Source organism: Pleurodeles waltl, chromosome 3_1, assembly GCF_031143425.1.
Source record: "Pleurodeles waltl isolate 20211129_DDA chromosome 3_1, aPleWal1.hap1.20221129, whole genome shotgun sequence".
NCBI classification, from domain to species: domain Eukaryota; kingdom Metazoa; phylum Chordata; class Amphibia; order Caudata; family Salamandridae; genus Pleurodeles; species Pleurodeles waltl.
This window is the reverse complement of record NC_090440.1, coordinates 22,943,381-22,959,902: the sequence shown is the minus strand read 5'-3', so window position 1 is coordinate 22,959,902 and position 16,522 is coordinate 22,943,381. Positions and strand designations below refer to the sequence as shown.

At 49.2% G+C, this 16,522-nt stretch overlaps 1 protein-coding gene across 5 annotated transcripts in view; it reads right to left on the bottom strand.

Moving 5' to 3' along the window:
* Window positions 1-16,522, bottom strand: part of PHF21A (PHD finger protein 21A) — a 399,375-nt gene that overhangs the window by 142,735 nt on the left and 240,118 nt on the right. For all 5 annotated transcript variants that reach the window (XM_069221736.1, XM_069221738.1, XM_069221733.1 and 2 more), the window contains one exon: window positions 237-521. In XM_069221736.1, coding sequence (XP_069077837.1) covers window positions 237-521 — 285 coding nt within the window. The remainder of the gene's footprint in view (window positions 1-236; window positions 522-16,522) is intronic.

The following is a 16,522-nucleotide window of genomic DNA, read 5'->3' as shown; positions in this document are numbered from 1 at the left end:
TGCGCCTCCTGCATGCCACCTACCCTAATGCACCAAGAAATAAAGAAAAAACACTAACCTTTGAGATAAAACCCTGCCTACTTTCACATTTCAAGATTCACATAATGCATTGTGAATGCACTTGAAATGATGGTATGTTCAAAACATCCTTACTGTGCACGGCATGCTGAAAGTAGCATAAACCTCCTCCCCCTGTGTATTTCTTGCACCGTTTGGAAAGTTGCTGGAGACTGTACCTGCTTCTCAGGGCTTGGCCTGCTAAGCTGTAGGTTCTGCGGTGTTGCCAGTCTGGTTCCAGGAGCAGCAATCACGATGCTGGTGAGCTGCGCCGTGGGGAAGGTTTTGGCAACGGTTCCAGGCTGGCCGTTTACAAGTCGGACAGGATGGACAGAGTTCTGTGTGGTAGGGGTAAACTTTGTCGTCAGCATCACTGGCCGCTGAATAAGCTGGGGAGCGGCTAGCATAGGGGGTGGAGCTGGGGCAATAGGGACGTTATTCGGCACCACCGGCTTCGGTCGAACCTGCAAAGCCAACAAATAAAATGTTATTTTAGAATAGGTTTGTGTCACAAGAGTACACCCTTCAAAGATTTGATGACCACCATACCTGCCACTTCAAAATTGATCTAATTTACATTGCTAAATTTGAATATTTCCCTTTTTAAATGATTTTATGGAACAGAGCTAGGCCTAAAACAAGAATCATTTGCATTGGACCTAGTTCTCTCCTCTGAAAGCTTCCTTGGGCACTGCCCTATGCTGCACACATTACTAGATGAAAATGTTACTTACCTGCAGTAACAGTTTTCTGGTTAATACTCTTGCCTATCTGCAGATTCCTCACCTGCAGATTATGCTGCTAGACTGGACCCAGAAACTTCAAAGCTCTCACGTCATCTGTAGGGGATGCTGGTTTTGTATCGACGCCAGAAGTGGCATCACATGTTGTCACTGCAGCCATATAGTGCCCACCCCGGCACAGCAACATCAGTTTCTATCCATTTGTTTCCAGCCTTCGAGTCAAGTGGACGGAAAGACATAGTAGTTGTGCGGTACTAAAAGCAATTTGGGATCTTATTAACTGTCTCTATAACAAATCTGAGGTGAGCCTGTCGGCGAGGACTCTGCAGTTAGAGTATCCACCAGAAAGATCATTACCACAGAAAAGTAGCCTTTTCTTCTAATGGATACTACCTGCAGATAACTCCCCTGTAGACTAGATTTTAAAGCAACAGTCCGCCTAGGAGGAGGGTTGCTGGATGGTTAAGCTAAGAAATCGCAGAGGAAGGATCTGGCAAAGTGGCCTTCCCTGACCACTTCAGAATCCGAACAGTAATGCTTGGTGAAGGTGTGCAGAGCTTGATGTCCATGTCTAACTTGCAAATCTCTGCTATTAGAACTGCTCTGGATAAAACAGAAGTGGTGCAGTTAGCTCTGGTGGAAAGGGCTCCGATCCCTTAAGGCGTTCTTTCTTGTCCAAAGAATAGCAGGTCTTAATCCAGGGGATAATTCACTGGGACAGTGTTTGCTTATGAGCCACTTTTCCTTTCATGGCACCACAGTAGCCCACAAAGAGCTGGTCGTTCAGTCGTATTCCCTTGAGATGATTCAGGTAGTAGTTGACTGTCCGCCTAGGATCGAACCTCTACAACTGCCGCTCCTCCTTCGTGGGATGTGGCAGGGGATAAAAGAACGGGAAGGTGATGGACTGACAGATGGAAGCGTGTGGGATTCCTCCACAACATGCAAGAACTTCTGATGGAATATGGAAGTATGCATCTTGCAGGTTGAGTGACACAATCCTGTCCCCAGCTTCCAACACTACCAAAACTAGAAAGAGGGGCAGAATTTTGAACTTTTTATTGCCGAGGTACAAGTTCAAGCTTTTGAAACCTAACCTCTGACTCAGGCCGATATCCTTTTGGGAACAAGGAAGTTGTGAGTAACATCCTCGGCCTTTTCCCTGTCCTGGCACTAATTCCACAGCTCCTTTTTGCAAGAGTGTTGCCACTTCTTGTTGCTTGATAGCAAGGTGGGAGGAAGATGAGGAGGACGGAGCCTGAAGGAAGGGAACAGTGTAGCCTTTTTCTATGATCTATAGGACCCATTGGCCTGAATTAATGGCCCTTTCAGGAAGGTAGAAAAAAGGACAGCTGCCCTACAGCATGCTCCAAATGGGTTTTATTGAACTAGGTCTGCATGCTTGGTGGTGCTGAAGAGGATCAAGGATTGCTGGGTGGATCCTCAGCTGTTCCTACTATTCTTCTTCTATACTGTTAGGCAAGCAGGTTTTGCTGCTGTTCAGATTGTGACTGGGCGGGTCGCCCCGGTTGAATGGAAATACTCTTGAGAGGCCACAAAAAAGCCAAAGGTGAAGACAATCCTTGTAGAAGCCAGCACATGAAGTTCCAAGGAGCAGAGTGTTTCTTTATTCGCTTTAAACCATTCCATCATTGAATCAACCCTTGAACAGGAGTGTGCCATCAAATGGAAAGTCCATTAGGTTAGCCTGGACGTCAGTACGCGGAGCCAAGCATGCTTGCGGACTGAGTCAGAGGTACTATTGTCCCGGGCTATGGATGAGTGGCAGTATCCACTCCTGATTTTAATATGTATCGTGCTGCATTCTGGCCATCCAGGACCACCTCTTGTAAGTGCGCTATCTGAGCCATATCTCATGAGGCATGGGTGTAGTGTGCTTGAAGGCAGTTTGCATTAATGGATTTCAATGCCATGCTCCCAGCAGAGAAGGAATTTTTTCCTAACGCCTCTACGCGATTTGAGCCTACCCGAAGGGAGAGTCGGAAAGGTCCCAGCCAACTGTCTTGAGGAACACAACACCAGCATGCCCAGGCTTTCAAGTGAAGGGTGAGATGAGAGGAAAGGGGGATCCTCTCAGAGCATGACAGTAGTGACGGACAAGCTACGCGTACATTAACTGCTGGAGTGGAGTTTAACTTCTTCCACGCTGCCAAGAGATCCAGAAGGGCTTAAGGGAGAAAAGGTTCTCCAGTAAGAACTGCGTGGAGTACTTCAATAAGCACTTTGGACTTGACGTCTGTAAGGAAATGCCTCCTTGGCATGGTTGCCCCCTGACTTTTTGCCTTTGCTGATGCTATGTTTACAATTGAAAGTGTGCTGAGGCCTGCTAACCAGGCCCCAGCACCAGTGTTCTTTCCCTAACCTGTACTTTTGTATCCACAATTGGCAGACCCTGGCATCCAGATAAGTCCCTTGTAACTGGTACTTCTAGTACCAAGGGCCCTGATGCCAAGGAAGGTCTCTAAGGGCTGCAGCATGTATTATGCCACCCTGGAGACCCCTCACTCAGCACAGACACACTGCTTGCCAGCTTGTGTGTGCTAGTGAGAACAAAACGAGTAAGTCGACATGGCACTCCCCTCAGGGTGCCATGCCAGCCTCTCACTGCCTATGCAAGTATAGGTCAGTCACCCCTCTAGCAGGCCTTACAGCCCTAAGGCAGGGTGCACTATACCATAGGTGAGGGTACCAGTGCATGAGCATGGTACCCCTACAGTGTCTAAACAAAACCTTAGACATTGTAAGTGCAGGGTAGCCATAAGAGTATATGGTCTGGGAGTTTGTCAAACACGAACTCCACAGCACCATAATGGCTACACTGAAAACTGGGAAGTTTGGTATCAAACTTCTCAGCACAATAAATGCACACTGATGCCAGTGTACATTTAATTGCAAAATACACCCCAGAGGGCACCTTAGAGGTGCCCCCTGAAACTTAACCGACTGTCTGTGTAGGCTGACTAGTTCCAGCAGCCTGCCACACTAGAGACATGTTGCTGGCCCCATGGGGAGAGTGCCTTTGTCACTCTGAGGCCAGTAACAAAGCCTGCACTGGGTGGAGATGCTAACACCTCCCCCAGGCAGGAGCTGTGACACCTGGCGGTGAGCCTCAAAGGCTCACCCCTTTGTCACAGCCCAGCAGGGCACTCCAGCTTAGTGGAGTTGCCCGCCCCCTCCGGCCACGGCCCCCACTTTTGGCGGCAAGGCTGGAGGGAACAAAGAAAGCAACAAGGAGGAGTCACTGGCCAGTCAGGACAGCCCCTAAGGTGTCCTGAGCTGAAGTGACTCTAACTTTTAGAAATCCTCCATCTTGCAGATGGAGGATTCCCCCAATAGGGTTAGGATTGTGACCCCCTCCCCTTGGGAGGAGGCACAAAGAGGGTGTACCCACCCTCAGGGCTAGTAGCCATTGGCTACTAACCCCCCAGACCTAAACACGCCCTTAAATTTAGTATTTAAGGGCTACCCTGAACCCTAGAAAATCAGATTCCTGCAAACTACAAGAAGAAGGACTGCCTAGCTGAAAACCCCTGCAGAGGAAGACCAGAAGACGACAACTGCCTTGGCTCCAGAAACTCACCGGCCTGTCTCCTGCCTTCCAAAGAACTCTGCTCCAGCGACGCCCTCCAAGGGACCAGCGACCTCTGAATCCTCTGAGGACTGCCCTGCTTCGAAAAGGACAAGAAACTCCTGAGGACAGCGGACCTGCTCCAAAAAGACTGCAACTTTGTTTCAAGGAGCAGCTTTAAAGACCCTGCAATCTCCCCGCAAGAAGCGTGAGACTTGCAACACTGCACCCGGCGACCCCGACTCGGCTGGTGGAGAACCAACACCTCAGGGAGGACCCCCGGACTACTCTCCGACTGTGAGTACCAAAACCTGTCCCCCCTGAGCCCCCACAGCGCCGCCTGCAGAGGGAATCCCGAGGCTTCCCCTGACCGCGACTCTCTGAAACCTAAGTCCCGACGCCTGGAAAAGACCCTGCACCCGCAGCCCCCAGGACCTGAAGGACCGGACTTTCACGGGAGAAGTGACCCCCAGGAGTCCCTCTCCCTTGCCCAAGTGGAGGTTTCCCCGAGGAAGCCCCCCCTTGCCTGCCTGCAGCGCTGAAGAGATCCCTTGATCTCTCATTGACTTACATTGCAAACCCGACGCTTGTTCTAACACTGCACCCGGCCGCCCCCGCGCCGCTGAGGGTGAAATTTCTGTGTGGGCTTGTGTCCCCCCCGGTGCCCTACAAAACCCCCCTGGTCTGCCCTCCGAAGACGCGGGTACTTACCTGCAAGCAGACCGGAACCGGGTCACCCCCTTCTCTCCATTCTAGCCTATGCGTTTTGGGCACCACTTTGAACTCTGCACCTGACCGGCCCTGAGCTGCTGGTGTGGTGACTTTGGGGTTGCTCTGAACCCCCAACGGTGGGTTACCTTGGACCAAGAACTGAACCCTGTAAGTGTCTTACTTACCTGGTAAAACTAACAAAAACTTACCTCCCCCAGGAACTGTGAAAATTGCACTGTGTCCACTTTTGAAATAGCTATTTGTGAATAACTTGAAAAGTATACATGCAATTGAAATGATTCAAAGTTCCTAATGTACTTACCTGCAATACCTTTCAAACAAGATATTACATGTTAAATTTGAACCTGTGGTTCTTAAAATAAACTAAGAAAAGATATTTTTCTATAACAAAACCTATTGGCTGGATTTGTCTCTGAGTGTGTGTACCTCATTTATTGTCTATGTGTATGTACAACAAATGCTTAACACTACTCCTTGGATAAGCCTACTGCTCGACCACACTACCACAAAATAGAGCATTAGTATTATCTATTTTTACCACTATTTTACCTCTAAGGGGAACCCTTGGACTCTGTGCATGCTATTCCTTACTTTGAAATAGCACATACAGAGCCAACTTCCTACATTGGTGGATCAGCGGTGGGGTACAAGACTTTGCATTTGCTGGACTACTCAGCCAATACCTGATCACACGACAAATTCCAAAATTGTCATTAGAAATTGATTTTTGCAATTTGAAAAGTTTTCTAAATTCTTAAAAGACCTGCTAGGGCCTTGCGTTAGATCCTGTTTAGCATTTCTTTTAGAGTTTAAAAGTTTGTAAAAGTTTGAATTAGATTCTAGAACCAGTTGTAGATTCTTAAAAAGTATTCCAACTTTTAGAAGCAAAATGTCTAGCACAGATGTGACTGTGGTGGAACTCGACACCACACCTTACCTCCATCTTAAGATGAGGGAGCTAAGGTCACTCTGTAAAATAAAGAAAATAACAATGGGCCCCAAACCTACCAAAATACAGCTCCAGGAGCTTTTGGCAGAGTTTGAAAAGGCCAACCCCTCTGAGGGTGGCAACTCAGAGGAAGAGGATAGTGACTTGGAGGAAAATTCCCCCCTACCAGTCCTATCTAGGGAGAACAGGGTCTCTCAAACCCTGACTCCAAAAATAATAGTCAGAGATGCTGGTTCCCTCACAGGAGAGACCAACACCTCTGAAATCACTGAGGATAACTCCAGTGAAGAGGACATCCAGTTAGCCAGGATGGCCAAAAGATTGGCTTTGGAAAGACAGATCCTAGCCATAGAGAGGGAAAGACAAGAGATGGGCCTAGGACCCATCAATGGTGGCAGCAACATAAATAGGGTCAGAGATTCTCCTGACATGTTGAAAATCCCTAAAGGGATTGTAACTAAATATGAAGATGGTGATGACATCACCAAATGGTTCACAGCTTTTGAGAGGGCTTGTGTAACCAGAAAAGTGAACAGATCTCACTGGGGTGCTCTCCTTTGGGAAATGTTCACAGGAAAGTGTAGGGATAGACTCCTCACACTCTCTGGAAAAGATGCAGAATCTTATGACCTCATGAAGGGTACCCTGATTGAGGGCTTTGGATTCTCCACTGAGGAGTATAGGATTAGATTCAGGGGGGCTCAAAAATCCTCGAGCCAGACCTGGGTTGACTTTGTAGACTACTCAGTAAAAACACTAGATGATTGGATTCAAGGCAGTGGTGTAAGTAATTATGATGGGCTGTACAATTTATTTGTGAAAGAACACCTGTTAAGTAATTGTTTCAATGACAAACTGCATCAGCATCTGGTAGACCTAGGACCAATTTCTCCCCAAGAATTGGGAAAGAAGGCGGACCATTGGGTCAAGACTAGGGTGTCCAAAACTTCCACAGGGGGTGACCAAAAGAAAGGGGTCACAAAACCTCCCCAGGGGAAAGGTGGTGAGACAGCCAAAAATAAAAATAGTCAAGAGTCTTCTAAAGGCCCCCAAAAACCTGCACAGGAGGGTGGGCCCAGAGCCTCTTCACAAAACAATCCTGGGTACAAGGGTAAAAACTTTGATCCCAAAAAGGCCTGGTGTCGAAACTGTAGTCAGTCTGGACACCAAACTGGAGACAAGGCCTGTCCCAAGAAAAATTCCACTCCAAACTCCACTCCAGGTAACACTGGAATGGCTAGTCTCCAAGTGGGATCAACAGTGTGCCCAGAGCAAATCAGGGTCCACACTGAAGCTACTCTAGTCTCTGAGGGTGGGGTGGATTTAGCCACACTAGCTGCCTGGCCGCCTAACATGCAAAAATACAGGCAGCAGCTCTTTATTAATGGGACAAGTGTAGAGGGCCTGAGGGATACAGGTGCCAGTGTCACCCTGGTGACAGAGAAACTGGTTTCCCCTGGCCAATACCTGACTGGAAAAACTTATACAGTCACCAATGCTGACAATCAAACTAAAGCACATCCCATGGCAATGGTAACTTTAGAATGGGGAGGGGTCAATGGCCTGAAACAGGTGGTGGTCTCCTCAAACATCCCAGTAGACTGTCTGCTTGGAAATGACCTGGAGTCCTCAGCATGGGCTGAGGTAGAACTAAAAACCCATGCAGCCATGCTGGGTATCCCTGAACTGGTGTGTGTAAAAACAAGAGCACAATGCAAGGCACAGGGTGAAAAAGTAGAGCTGGAGTCTGGAAAAATGGCCCAGCCTACCAAGAGAAAAGGAAAGTCAGTTGGGAAACCAACTGCAACACAGTCAGAAAAAGGGAACCTCTCTTCTCAGGAAGAAGTTCTGCCCTCTGAGGGAACTGAGCCTTTGGAGCTTGAACCTTACCAGGTTGAGCTCTTAGGCCCAGGGGGACCCTCAAGGGAGGAGCTGTGTAAGGGACAAGAAACCTGTCCCTCTCTTGAAGGCCTTAGGCAGCAAGCTGCTGAAGAGTCCAAGGGCAAGAAAAATGGAACACATAGGGTCTATTGGGAAGATGGACTCCTGTACACTGAGGCCAGAGACCCCAAACCTGGTGCCACTAGGAGAGTGGTAGTGCCTCAGTCGTTCAGAGAGTTTATTCTGACCTTAGCCCATGATATTCCCCTTGCTGGGCATTTGGGACAAACCAAGACGTGGGAGAGGTTAGTCAACCACTTCTACTGGCCCAAAATGTCCCAGAAGGTTAAGGAGTTTTGCCTCTCCTGCCCCACCTGTCAATCCAGTGGTAAGACAGGTGGGCACCCAAAGGCCCCCCTCATTCCACTTCCAGTGGTGGGGGTCCCCTTTGAAAGAGTGGGTGTGGACATAGTTGGTCCACTGGAACCTCCCACAGCCTCAGGAAATATGTACATCCTAGTAGTAGTGGATCATGCTACTAGGTATCCTGAAGCTATTCCCCTTAGGTCGACTACTGCCCCTGCAGTAGCCAAGGCCCTCATTGGTATCTTTACCAGAGTGGGTTTCCCTAAGGAGGTGGTGTCTGACAGAGGTACCAACTTCATGACAGCATACCTAAAACACATGTGGAATGAGTGTGGAGTGACTTACAAATTCACTACACCATATCATCCACAAACTAATGGCTTAGTTGAGAGATTCAACAAGACATTAAAAGGCATGATCATGGGGCTCCCAGAAAAACTCAAAAGGAGATGGGATGTCCTCTTGCCATGTCTGCTTTTTGCTTACAGAGAGGTGCCACAGAAGGGAGTAGGATTCTCACCCTTTGAACTTCTGTTTGGTCACCCTGTAAGGGGACCACTTGCTCTTGTTAAAGAAGGCTGGGAGAGACCTCTTCATGAGCCTAAACAAGACATAGTGGACTATGTACTTGGCCTTCGCTCTAGAATGGCAGAGTACATGGAAAAGGCAACCAAAAACCTTGAGGCCAGCCAACAGCTCCAGAAGTTTTGGTATGACCAAAAGGCTGCACTGGTTGAGTTCCAACCAGGGCAGAAAGTCTGGGTTCTGGAGCCTGTGGCTCCCAGGGCACTCCAGGACAAATGGAGTGGCCCTTACCCAGTGCTAGAAAGGAAGTCAGGTCACCTACCTGGTGGACCTGGGCACAAGCAGGAGCCCCAAGAGGGTGATCCATGTGAACCGCCTTAAGCTCTTCCATGACAGGGCTGATGTGAATCTGTTGATGGTAACAGATGAGGATCAGGAGGCAGAGAGTGAACCTCTCCCTGATCTTCTGTCATCAGACCCAAAAGATGGCACAGTAGATGGAGTGATCTACTCAGACACCCTCTCTGGCCAACAGCAAGCTGATTGTAGGAGAGTCCTACAACAGTTTCCTGAACTCTTCTCCTTAACCCCTGGTCAGACACACCTGTGTACCCATGATGTGGACACAGGAGACAGCATGCCTGTCAAAAACAAAATCTTTAGACAGTCTGACCATGTTAAGGAAAGCATCAAGGTGGAAGTCCACAAGATGCTGGAATTGGGAGTAATTGAGCGCTCTGACAGCCCCTGGGCTAGCCCAGTGGTCTTAGCCCCCAAACCTCACACCAAAGATGGAAAGAAAGAGATGAGGTTTTGTGTGGATTACAGAGGGCTCAATTCTGTCACCAAGACAGATGCTCATCCAATTCCCAGAGCTGATGAGCTCATAGATAAATTAGGTGCTGCCAAATTCCTAAGTACCTTTGACTTGACAGCAGGGTACTGGCAAATAAAAATGGCACCTGGAGCAAAAGAGAAAACAGCATTCTCCACACCTGATGGGCATTATCAGTTTACTGTTATGCCCTTTGGTTTAAAGAATGCCCCTGCCACCTTCCAAAGGTTGGTGAATCAAGTCCTTGCTGGCTTGGAGTCCTTTAGCACAGCTTATCTTGATGATATTGCTGTCTTTAGCTCCACCTGGCAGGATCACCTGGTCCACCTGAAGAAGGCTTTGAAGGCTCTGCAATCTGCAGGCCTCTCTATCAAGGCATCCAAATGCCAGATAGGGCAGGGAACTGTGGTTTACTTGGGACACCTTGTAGGTGGAGGCCAAGTTCAGCCACTCCAACCCAAGATCCAGACTATTCTGGACTGGGTAGCTCCAAAAACCCAGACTCAAGTCAGGGCATTCCTTGGCTTGACTGGGTATTACAGGAGGTTTGTGAAGGGATATGGATCCATTGTGACAGCCCTCACTGAACTCACCTCCAAGAAAATGCCCAAGAAAGTGAACTGGACTGTGGAATGCCAACAGGCCTTTGACACCCTGAAACAAGCAATGTGCTCAGCACCAGTTCTAAAAGCTCCAGATTATTCTAAGCAGTTCATTGTGCAGACAGATGCCTCTGAACATGGGATAGGGGCAGTTTTGTCCCAAACAAATGATGATGGCCTTGACCAGCCTGTTGCTTTCATTAGCAGGAGGTTACTCCCCAGGGAGCAGCGTTGGAGTGCCATTGAGAGGGAGGCCTTTGCTGTGGTTTGGTCCCTGAAGAAGCTGAGACCATACCTCTTTGGGACTCACTTCCTAGTTCAAACTGACCACAGACCTCTCAAATGGCTGATGCAAATGAAAGGTGAAAATCCTAAACTGTTGAGGTGGTCCATCTCCCTACAGGGAATGGACTTTATAGTGGAACACAGACCTGGGACTGCCCATGCCAATGCAGATGGCCTTTCCAGGTTCTTCCACTTAGAAAATGAAGACTCTCTTGGGAAAGGTTAGTCTCATCCTCTTTCGTTTGGGGGGGGGTTGTGTAAGGAAATGCCTCCTTGGCATGGTTGCCCCCTGACTTTTTGCCTTTGCTGATGCTATGTTTACAATTGAAAGTGTGCTGCGGCCTGCTAACCAGGCCCCAGCACCAGTGTTCTTTCCCTAACCTGTACTTTTGTATCCACAATTGGCAGACCCTGGCATCCAGATAAGTCCCTTGTAACTGGTACTTCTAGTACCAAGGGCCCTGATGCCAAGGAAGGTCTCTAAGGGCTGCAGCATGTATTATGCCACCCTGGAGACCCCTCACTCAGCACAGACACACTGCTTGCCAGCTTGTGTGTGCTAGTGAGAACAAAACAAGTAAGTCGACATGGCACTCCCCTCAGGGTGCCATGCCAGCCTCTCACTGCCTATGCAAGTATAGGTCAGTCACCCCTCTAGCAGGCTTTACAGCCCTAAGGCAGGGTGCACTATACCATAGGTGAGGGTACCAGTGCATGAGCATGGTACCCCTACAGTGTCTAAACAAAACCTTAGACATTGTAAGTGCAGGGTAGCCATAAGAGTATATGGTCTGGGAGTTTGTCAAACACGAACTCCACAGCACCATAATGGCTACACTGAAAACTGGGAAGTTTGGTATCAAACTTCTCAGCACAATAAATGCACACTGATGCCAGTGTACATTTAATTGCAAAATACACCCCAGAGGGCACCTTAGAGGTGCCCCCTGAAACTTAACCGACTGTCTGTGTAGGCTGACTAGTTCCAGCAGCCTGCCACACTAGAGACATGTTGCTGGCCCCATGGGGAGAGTGCCTTTGTCACTCTGAGGCCAGTAACAAAGCCTGCACTGGGTGGAGATGCTAACACCTCCCCCAGGCAGGAGCTGTGACACCTGGCGGTGAGCCTCAAAGGCTCACCCCTTTGTCACAGCCCAGCAGGGCACTCCAGCTTAGTGGAGTTGCCCGCCCCCTCCGGCCACGGCCCCCACTTTTGGCGGCAAGGCTGGAGGGAACAAAGAAAGCAACAAGGAGGAGTCACTGGCCAGTCAGGACAGCCCCTAAGGTGTCCTGAGCTGAAGTGACTCTAACTTTTAGAAATCCTCCATCTTGCAGATGGAGGATTCCCCCAATAGGGTTAGGATTGTGACCCCCTCCCCTTGGGAGGAGGCACAAAGAGGGTGTACCCACCCTCAGGGCTAGTAGCCATTGGCTACTAACCCCCCAGACCTAAACACGCCCTTAAATTTAGTATTTAAGGGCTACCCTGAACCCTAGAAAATCAGATTCCTGCAAACTACAAGAAGAAGGACTGCCTAGCTGAAAACCCCTGCAGAGGAAGACCAGAAGACGACAACTGCCTTGGCTCCAGAAACTCACCGGCCTGTCTCCTGCCTTCCAAAGAACTCTGCTCCAGCGACGCCCTCCAAGGGACCAGCGACCTCTGAATCCTCTGAGGACTGCCCTGCTTCGAAAAGGACAAGAAACTCCCGAGGACAGCGGACCTGCTCCAAAAAGACTGCAACTTTGTTTCAAGGAGCAGCTTTAAAGACCCTGCAATCTCCCCGCAAGAAGCGTGAGACTTGCAACACTGCACCCGGCGACCCCGACTCGGCTGGTGGAGAACCAACACCTCAGGGAGGACCCCCGGACTACTCTCCGACTGTGAGTACCAAAACCTGTCCCCCCTGAGCCCCCACAGCGCCGCCTGCAGAGGGAATCCCGAGGCTTCCCCTGACCGCGACTCTCTGAAACCTAAGTCCCGACGCCTGGAAAAGACCCTGCACCCGCAGCCCCCAGGACCTGAAGGACCGGACTTTCACGGGAGAAGTGACCCCCAGGAGTCCCTCTCCCTTGCCCAAGTGGAGGTTTCCCCGAGGAAGCCCCCCCTTGCCTGCCTGCAGCGCTGAAGAGATCCCTTGATCTCTCATTGACTTACATTGCGAACCCAACGCTTGTTCTAACACTGCACCCGGCCGCCCCCGCGCCGCTGAGGGTGAAATTTCTGTGTGGGCTTGTGTCCCCCCCGGTGCCCTACAAAACCCCCCTGGTCTGCCCTCCGAAGACGCGGGTACTTACCTGCAAGCAGACCGGAACCGGGGCACCCCCTTCTCTCCATTCTAGCCTATGCGTTTTGGGCACCACTTTGAACTCTGCACCTGACCGGCCCTGAGCTGCTGGTGTGGTGACTTTGGGGTTGCTCTGAACCCCCAACGGTGGGCTACCTTGGACCAAGAACTGATCCCTGTAAGTGTCTTACTTACCTGGTAAAACTAACAAAAACTTACCTCCCCCAGGAACTGTGAAAATTGCACTAAGTGTCCACTTTTAAAGTAGCTATTTGTCAATAACTTGAAAAGTATACATGCAATTGAAATGATTCAAAGTTCCTAATGTACTTACCTGCAATACCTTTCAAACAAGATATTACATGTTAAATTTGAACCTGTGGTTCTTAAAATAAACTAAGAAAAGATATTTTTCTATAACAAAACCTATTGGCTGGATTTGTCTCTGAGTGTGTGTACCTCATTTATTGTCTATGTGTATGTACAACAAATGCTTAACACTACTCCTTGGATAAGCCTACTGCTCGACCACACTACCACAAAATAGAGCATTAGTATTATCTATTTTTACCACTATTTTACCTCTAAGGGGAACCCTTGGACTCTGTGCATGCTATTCCTTACTTTGAAATAGCACATACAGAGCCAACTTCCTACAACGTCCACTATCGGGAGCTGCCTCCTTAACCACTGAGTGAAAAGACATCGCTTCTGGCGTGGGAGGTTCTGCTGGAAAGTCGGATTCCATTTCTGTGGAAGTGTCCAGCCCTCTTGCAGGTGACAGATCTAGAAAGTCTTGGCCGTGACCACTGGCGTCGTCATCACCGAAGGCAAAGAAGTTCAAAAGATCAAATTCAGATAGGAAAATTTAATGAACCCTTGGCGATCTTCCTCCTCTGGGAATCTCTGTGCTTCTCTTCTCGACCTTTGTTGTGGGGCAACTTCAGAGACTGGTGCTGTTGGCACCACTGCAGGTGGAGTATTGGCAGCATCGGTGGAGAAGTCAGTCGTGAACCTTGTAGATTTCAAAGAAGGCTGAGCCGGTGGGGGTCCTAATGGTATGGAGGTGAGCAGAGTCAGAGCCAATGGCAAAGGGGCCCCATAAGGAGCCACAGGACCCGAAGGCACCCACATTGCCGTAGATGCTCAGGTGAAAATGGAAAACTCTTGCCAGATCGTAGGCTGCAGTTGGGAATTCAGGAAAGGCTGGAGCTGTTAACTCCAAGGTGGGTGAAGAAGATCAAGTTGGTTCCCGGGCAGGCTCCAGTGGTGCCAGAGCGACCAGAGATGCCCTAGGTAGGGTCATCAGGCTCCAACCAACCAGCTCTGGCTGATCTTGTAGAAGTCAGAGATTGCCAGGATGACTTACTTTTAGAGTGTTTCACTTCTTACCACTGTTCCTAAGCGAGGCATGGAACAACATCGGCTGCGTTTACCATCCCTGGGCCAGCCCATGAAAAACTTTGCCTCGCACTCCTTGATGGTCTTTGGATGCATGCTCCAACAGGAGTCACAGGACTGGGAGTCGTGATCTATTACAAGACACCAAAGGCAGACTGAGTGTGGGTCTGTGGTAGACATCTGTCTCTCAGTTCCTACAGGGCTTCAAGCAATCAAACAGTAATTTGTAGAGCGCATTCTATCACCTTTGAGGGTCTCTGAGCACTATGGTGCCTTGTCTCTATTAAAAAGCCAGGTCTTCAGGTTTTTTTTTTTTTAATGGAACTCTATCAGGGCTGGTGCTGTTCGGAGGTGGAGAGGTTGGGAGTTCCAAGCCTTGGTGGGAGTGCAGGAGAAGGATCTGCCTCGGGAGCGACTGTGGCGGATGTGTGCGTCCTGACAGAAATGAGGTGATCCATTTGAGGGCATTTTCCTGATTGCAGATGGCATGGAGTCTGTCGATAAGTGTGTGGCAGGAGACAGTGTCAAACGCAGCACAGAAGTCTAGGAGGATCAGGGCGGCTGCTTCTCTGCAGTCAAGGAGAGGCCTTATGTCGTCTGTGGCAGTGATCAGCCTGGTGTCCGTGCTCTGGTGTGTACAAAATCCTGATCGGGTTGAACTGAGGAGTTGGTTGAGTTCCAGGTAGTCGGTGAATTGCTTGTTGATGGCCTTTTCGAGCACCTTCACGGGGAAAGGAAGGAGGGAGATTATCTGTAGTTTTGAGGTTGCTGGGGTTAGTAGAAGGTTTCTTCAGGTGGAGTCCGACTTCTGTGTGTTGCCATGTGTTTGGGATGGTAGCTATAGAGATGGACATGTTGAGGATGCAGGTGAGTTCTGTACTGATGGGGTCAGCGCAGAGGTTGAAGAGATGGTGGGAGCAAGGGTCAAGGCACGGGGGGGGCGGACATCATGAGTTGACGTGCTGTTGTCTGTACTGTGAGAGAGGTCCAGGTGATGAGCGTTCGGTTGGTGGATCTTGGTTGTCCATGGCTGGTGGCACGGAGGGTGGGATTCGAAGTTGTTGTAGACTGGGGTTATTATTTTTTTTCTGTGAAAGAAGTCCGAGAGGGAGTCAGAGTTCCTGGGAGAGGTGGGTGCAGTTCTCTGAGGCAGGAAGGTTTGTGAAGTCCTTGACGATCTTGAAGAGTTCTTTGATGTGGTTGGCCAAGGAGATAACACAGTTGGTAATAACTGTTTTCTTGGCTTCTTTGATGAGTCAGTGGTTTTTGCTGAGGGCTGCCTTGAATGTGGCTCTGTCAGAAGGACAGGGAGTTGGAGGCTCACCACTTTTCCAATTTGGTAGTAACAGCGCTTAGAAGCCCTCAGCTCTGGACAGAACCAACTGGCTAGTTTCTAGGTTTTGGCTGGTTTCAGAGGGGCAATTCTGTCAGCGCAGTTGGTGATCCAGTTGGCAAAATTATGGACAGCCTGGTTGACATCTGCTGAAGTTTCGGGTTGTGAGGTACTAAGGGAATGGGTCCATTGTGATATGGTGATTTTTGTCTCTAGCTGCAGCTGAAGGATTTGTTGAGTAAGGCATGAGTCTTTTGATCTTCGCCTGTGAGGGTGAAGTGGACGGTGGTGTGGTCAGTCCAGGTGAGCTCTGTGGTGTGTGTGAACTTGATCTTGATACTGGAGTGAAGATGTCCAAACATTTCGGAGGAGAGCATGCTGCACCAAAAATGAGAGTTGTGAGGAAAAACTCACAACCCTGAAAGGAAAGTTCTGGATGTGTATTGAAGGAGTGGAAAAAAGGGAACAGATGTCACCATGCTGGGGTGGCCGCTTTATGGCTTCGGTGAAGTCATCCGATGCCACTTCCACAGTTGATATGAAGCTAGAGACCCTTTTCAGTGACGTGAGAGTTTGAAGCTTTTGGTCCGGTCTGGGATTATCCGACAGGCGAGGAGTTTACAGGAAGAAGCATAATTAGGAATCACTGTTTAGAAGACATGTTCAGGATATTCCTGCAAGCTACACACAAACTGCAGTATACTGCTATACTTTGCAAATAGTTCCTTGGTAATTGATGGCTACTGCATGCATCGTTGGAGAGTGCTCCAAGTTGCACACACTGTCTGAGTTTCTGCCCTGTAACAAAGAGTATGACCTACCTTCACCCTGCACACACTGAAGACTACTGCTGCATCAAGCAGAGAGGAGACACTACTACTTTATTTACAGCCCATACTGTTAAGAGATTGCTCTATCCTGAAACTGGTCTTTCCA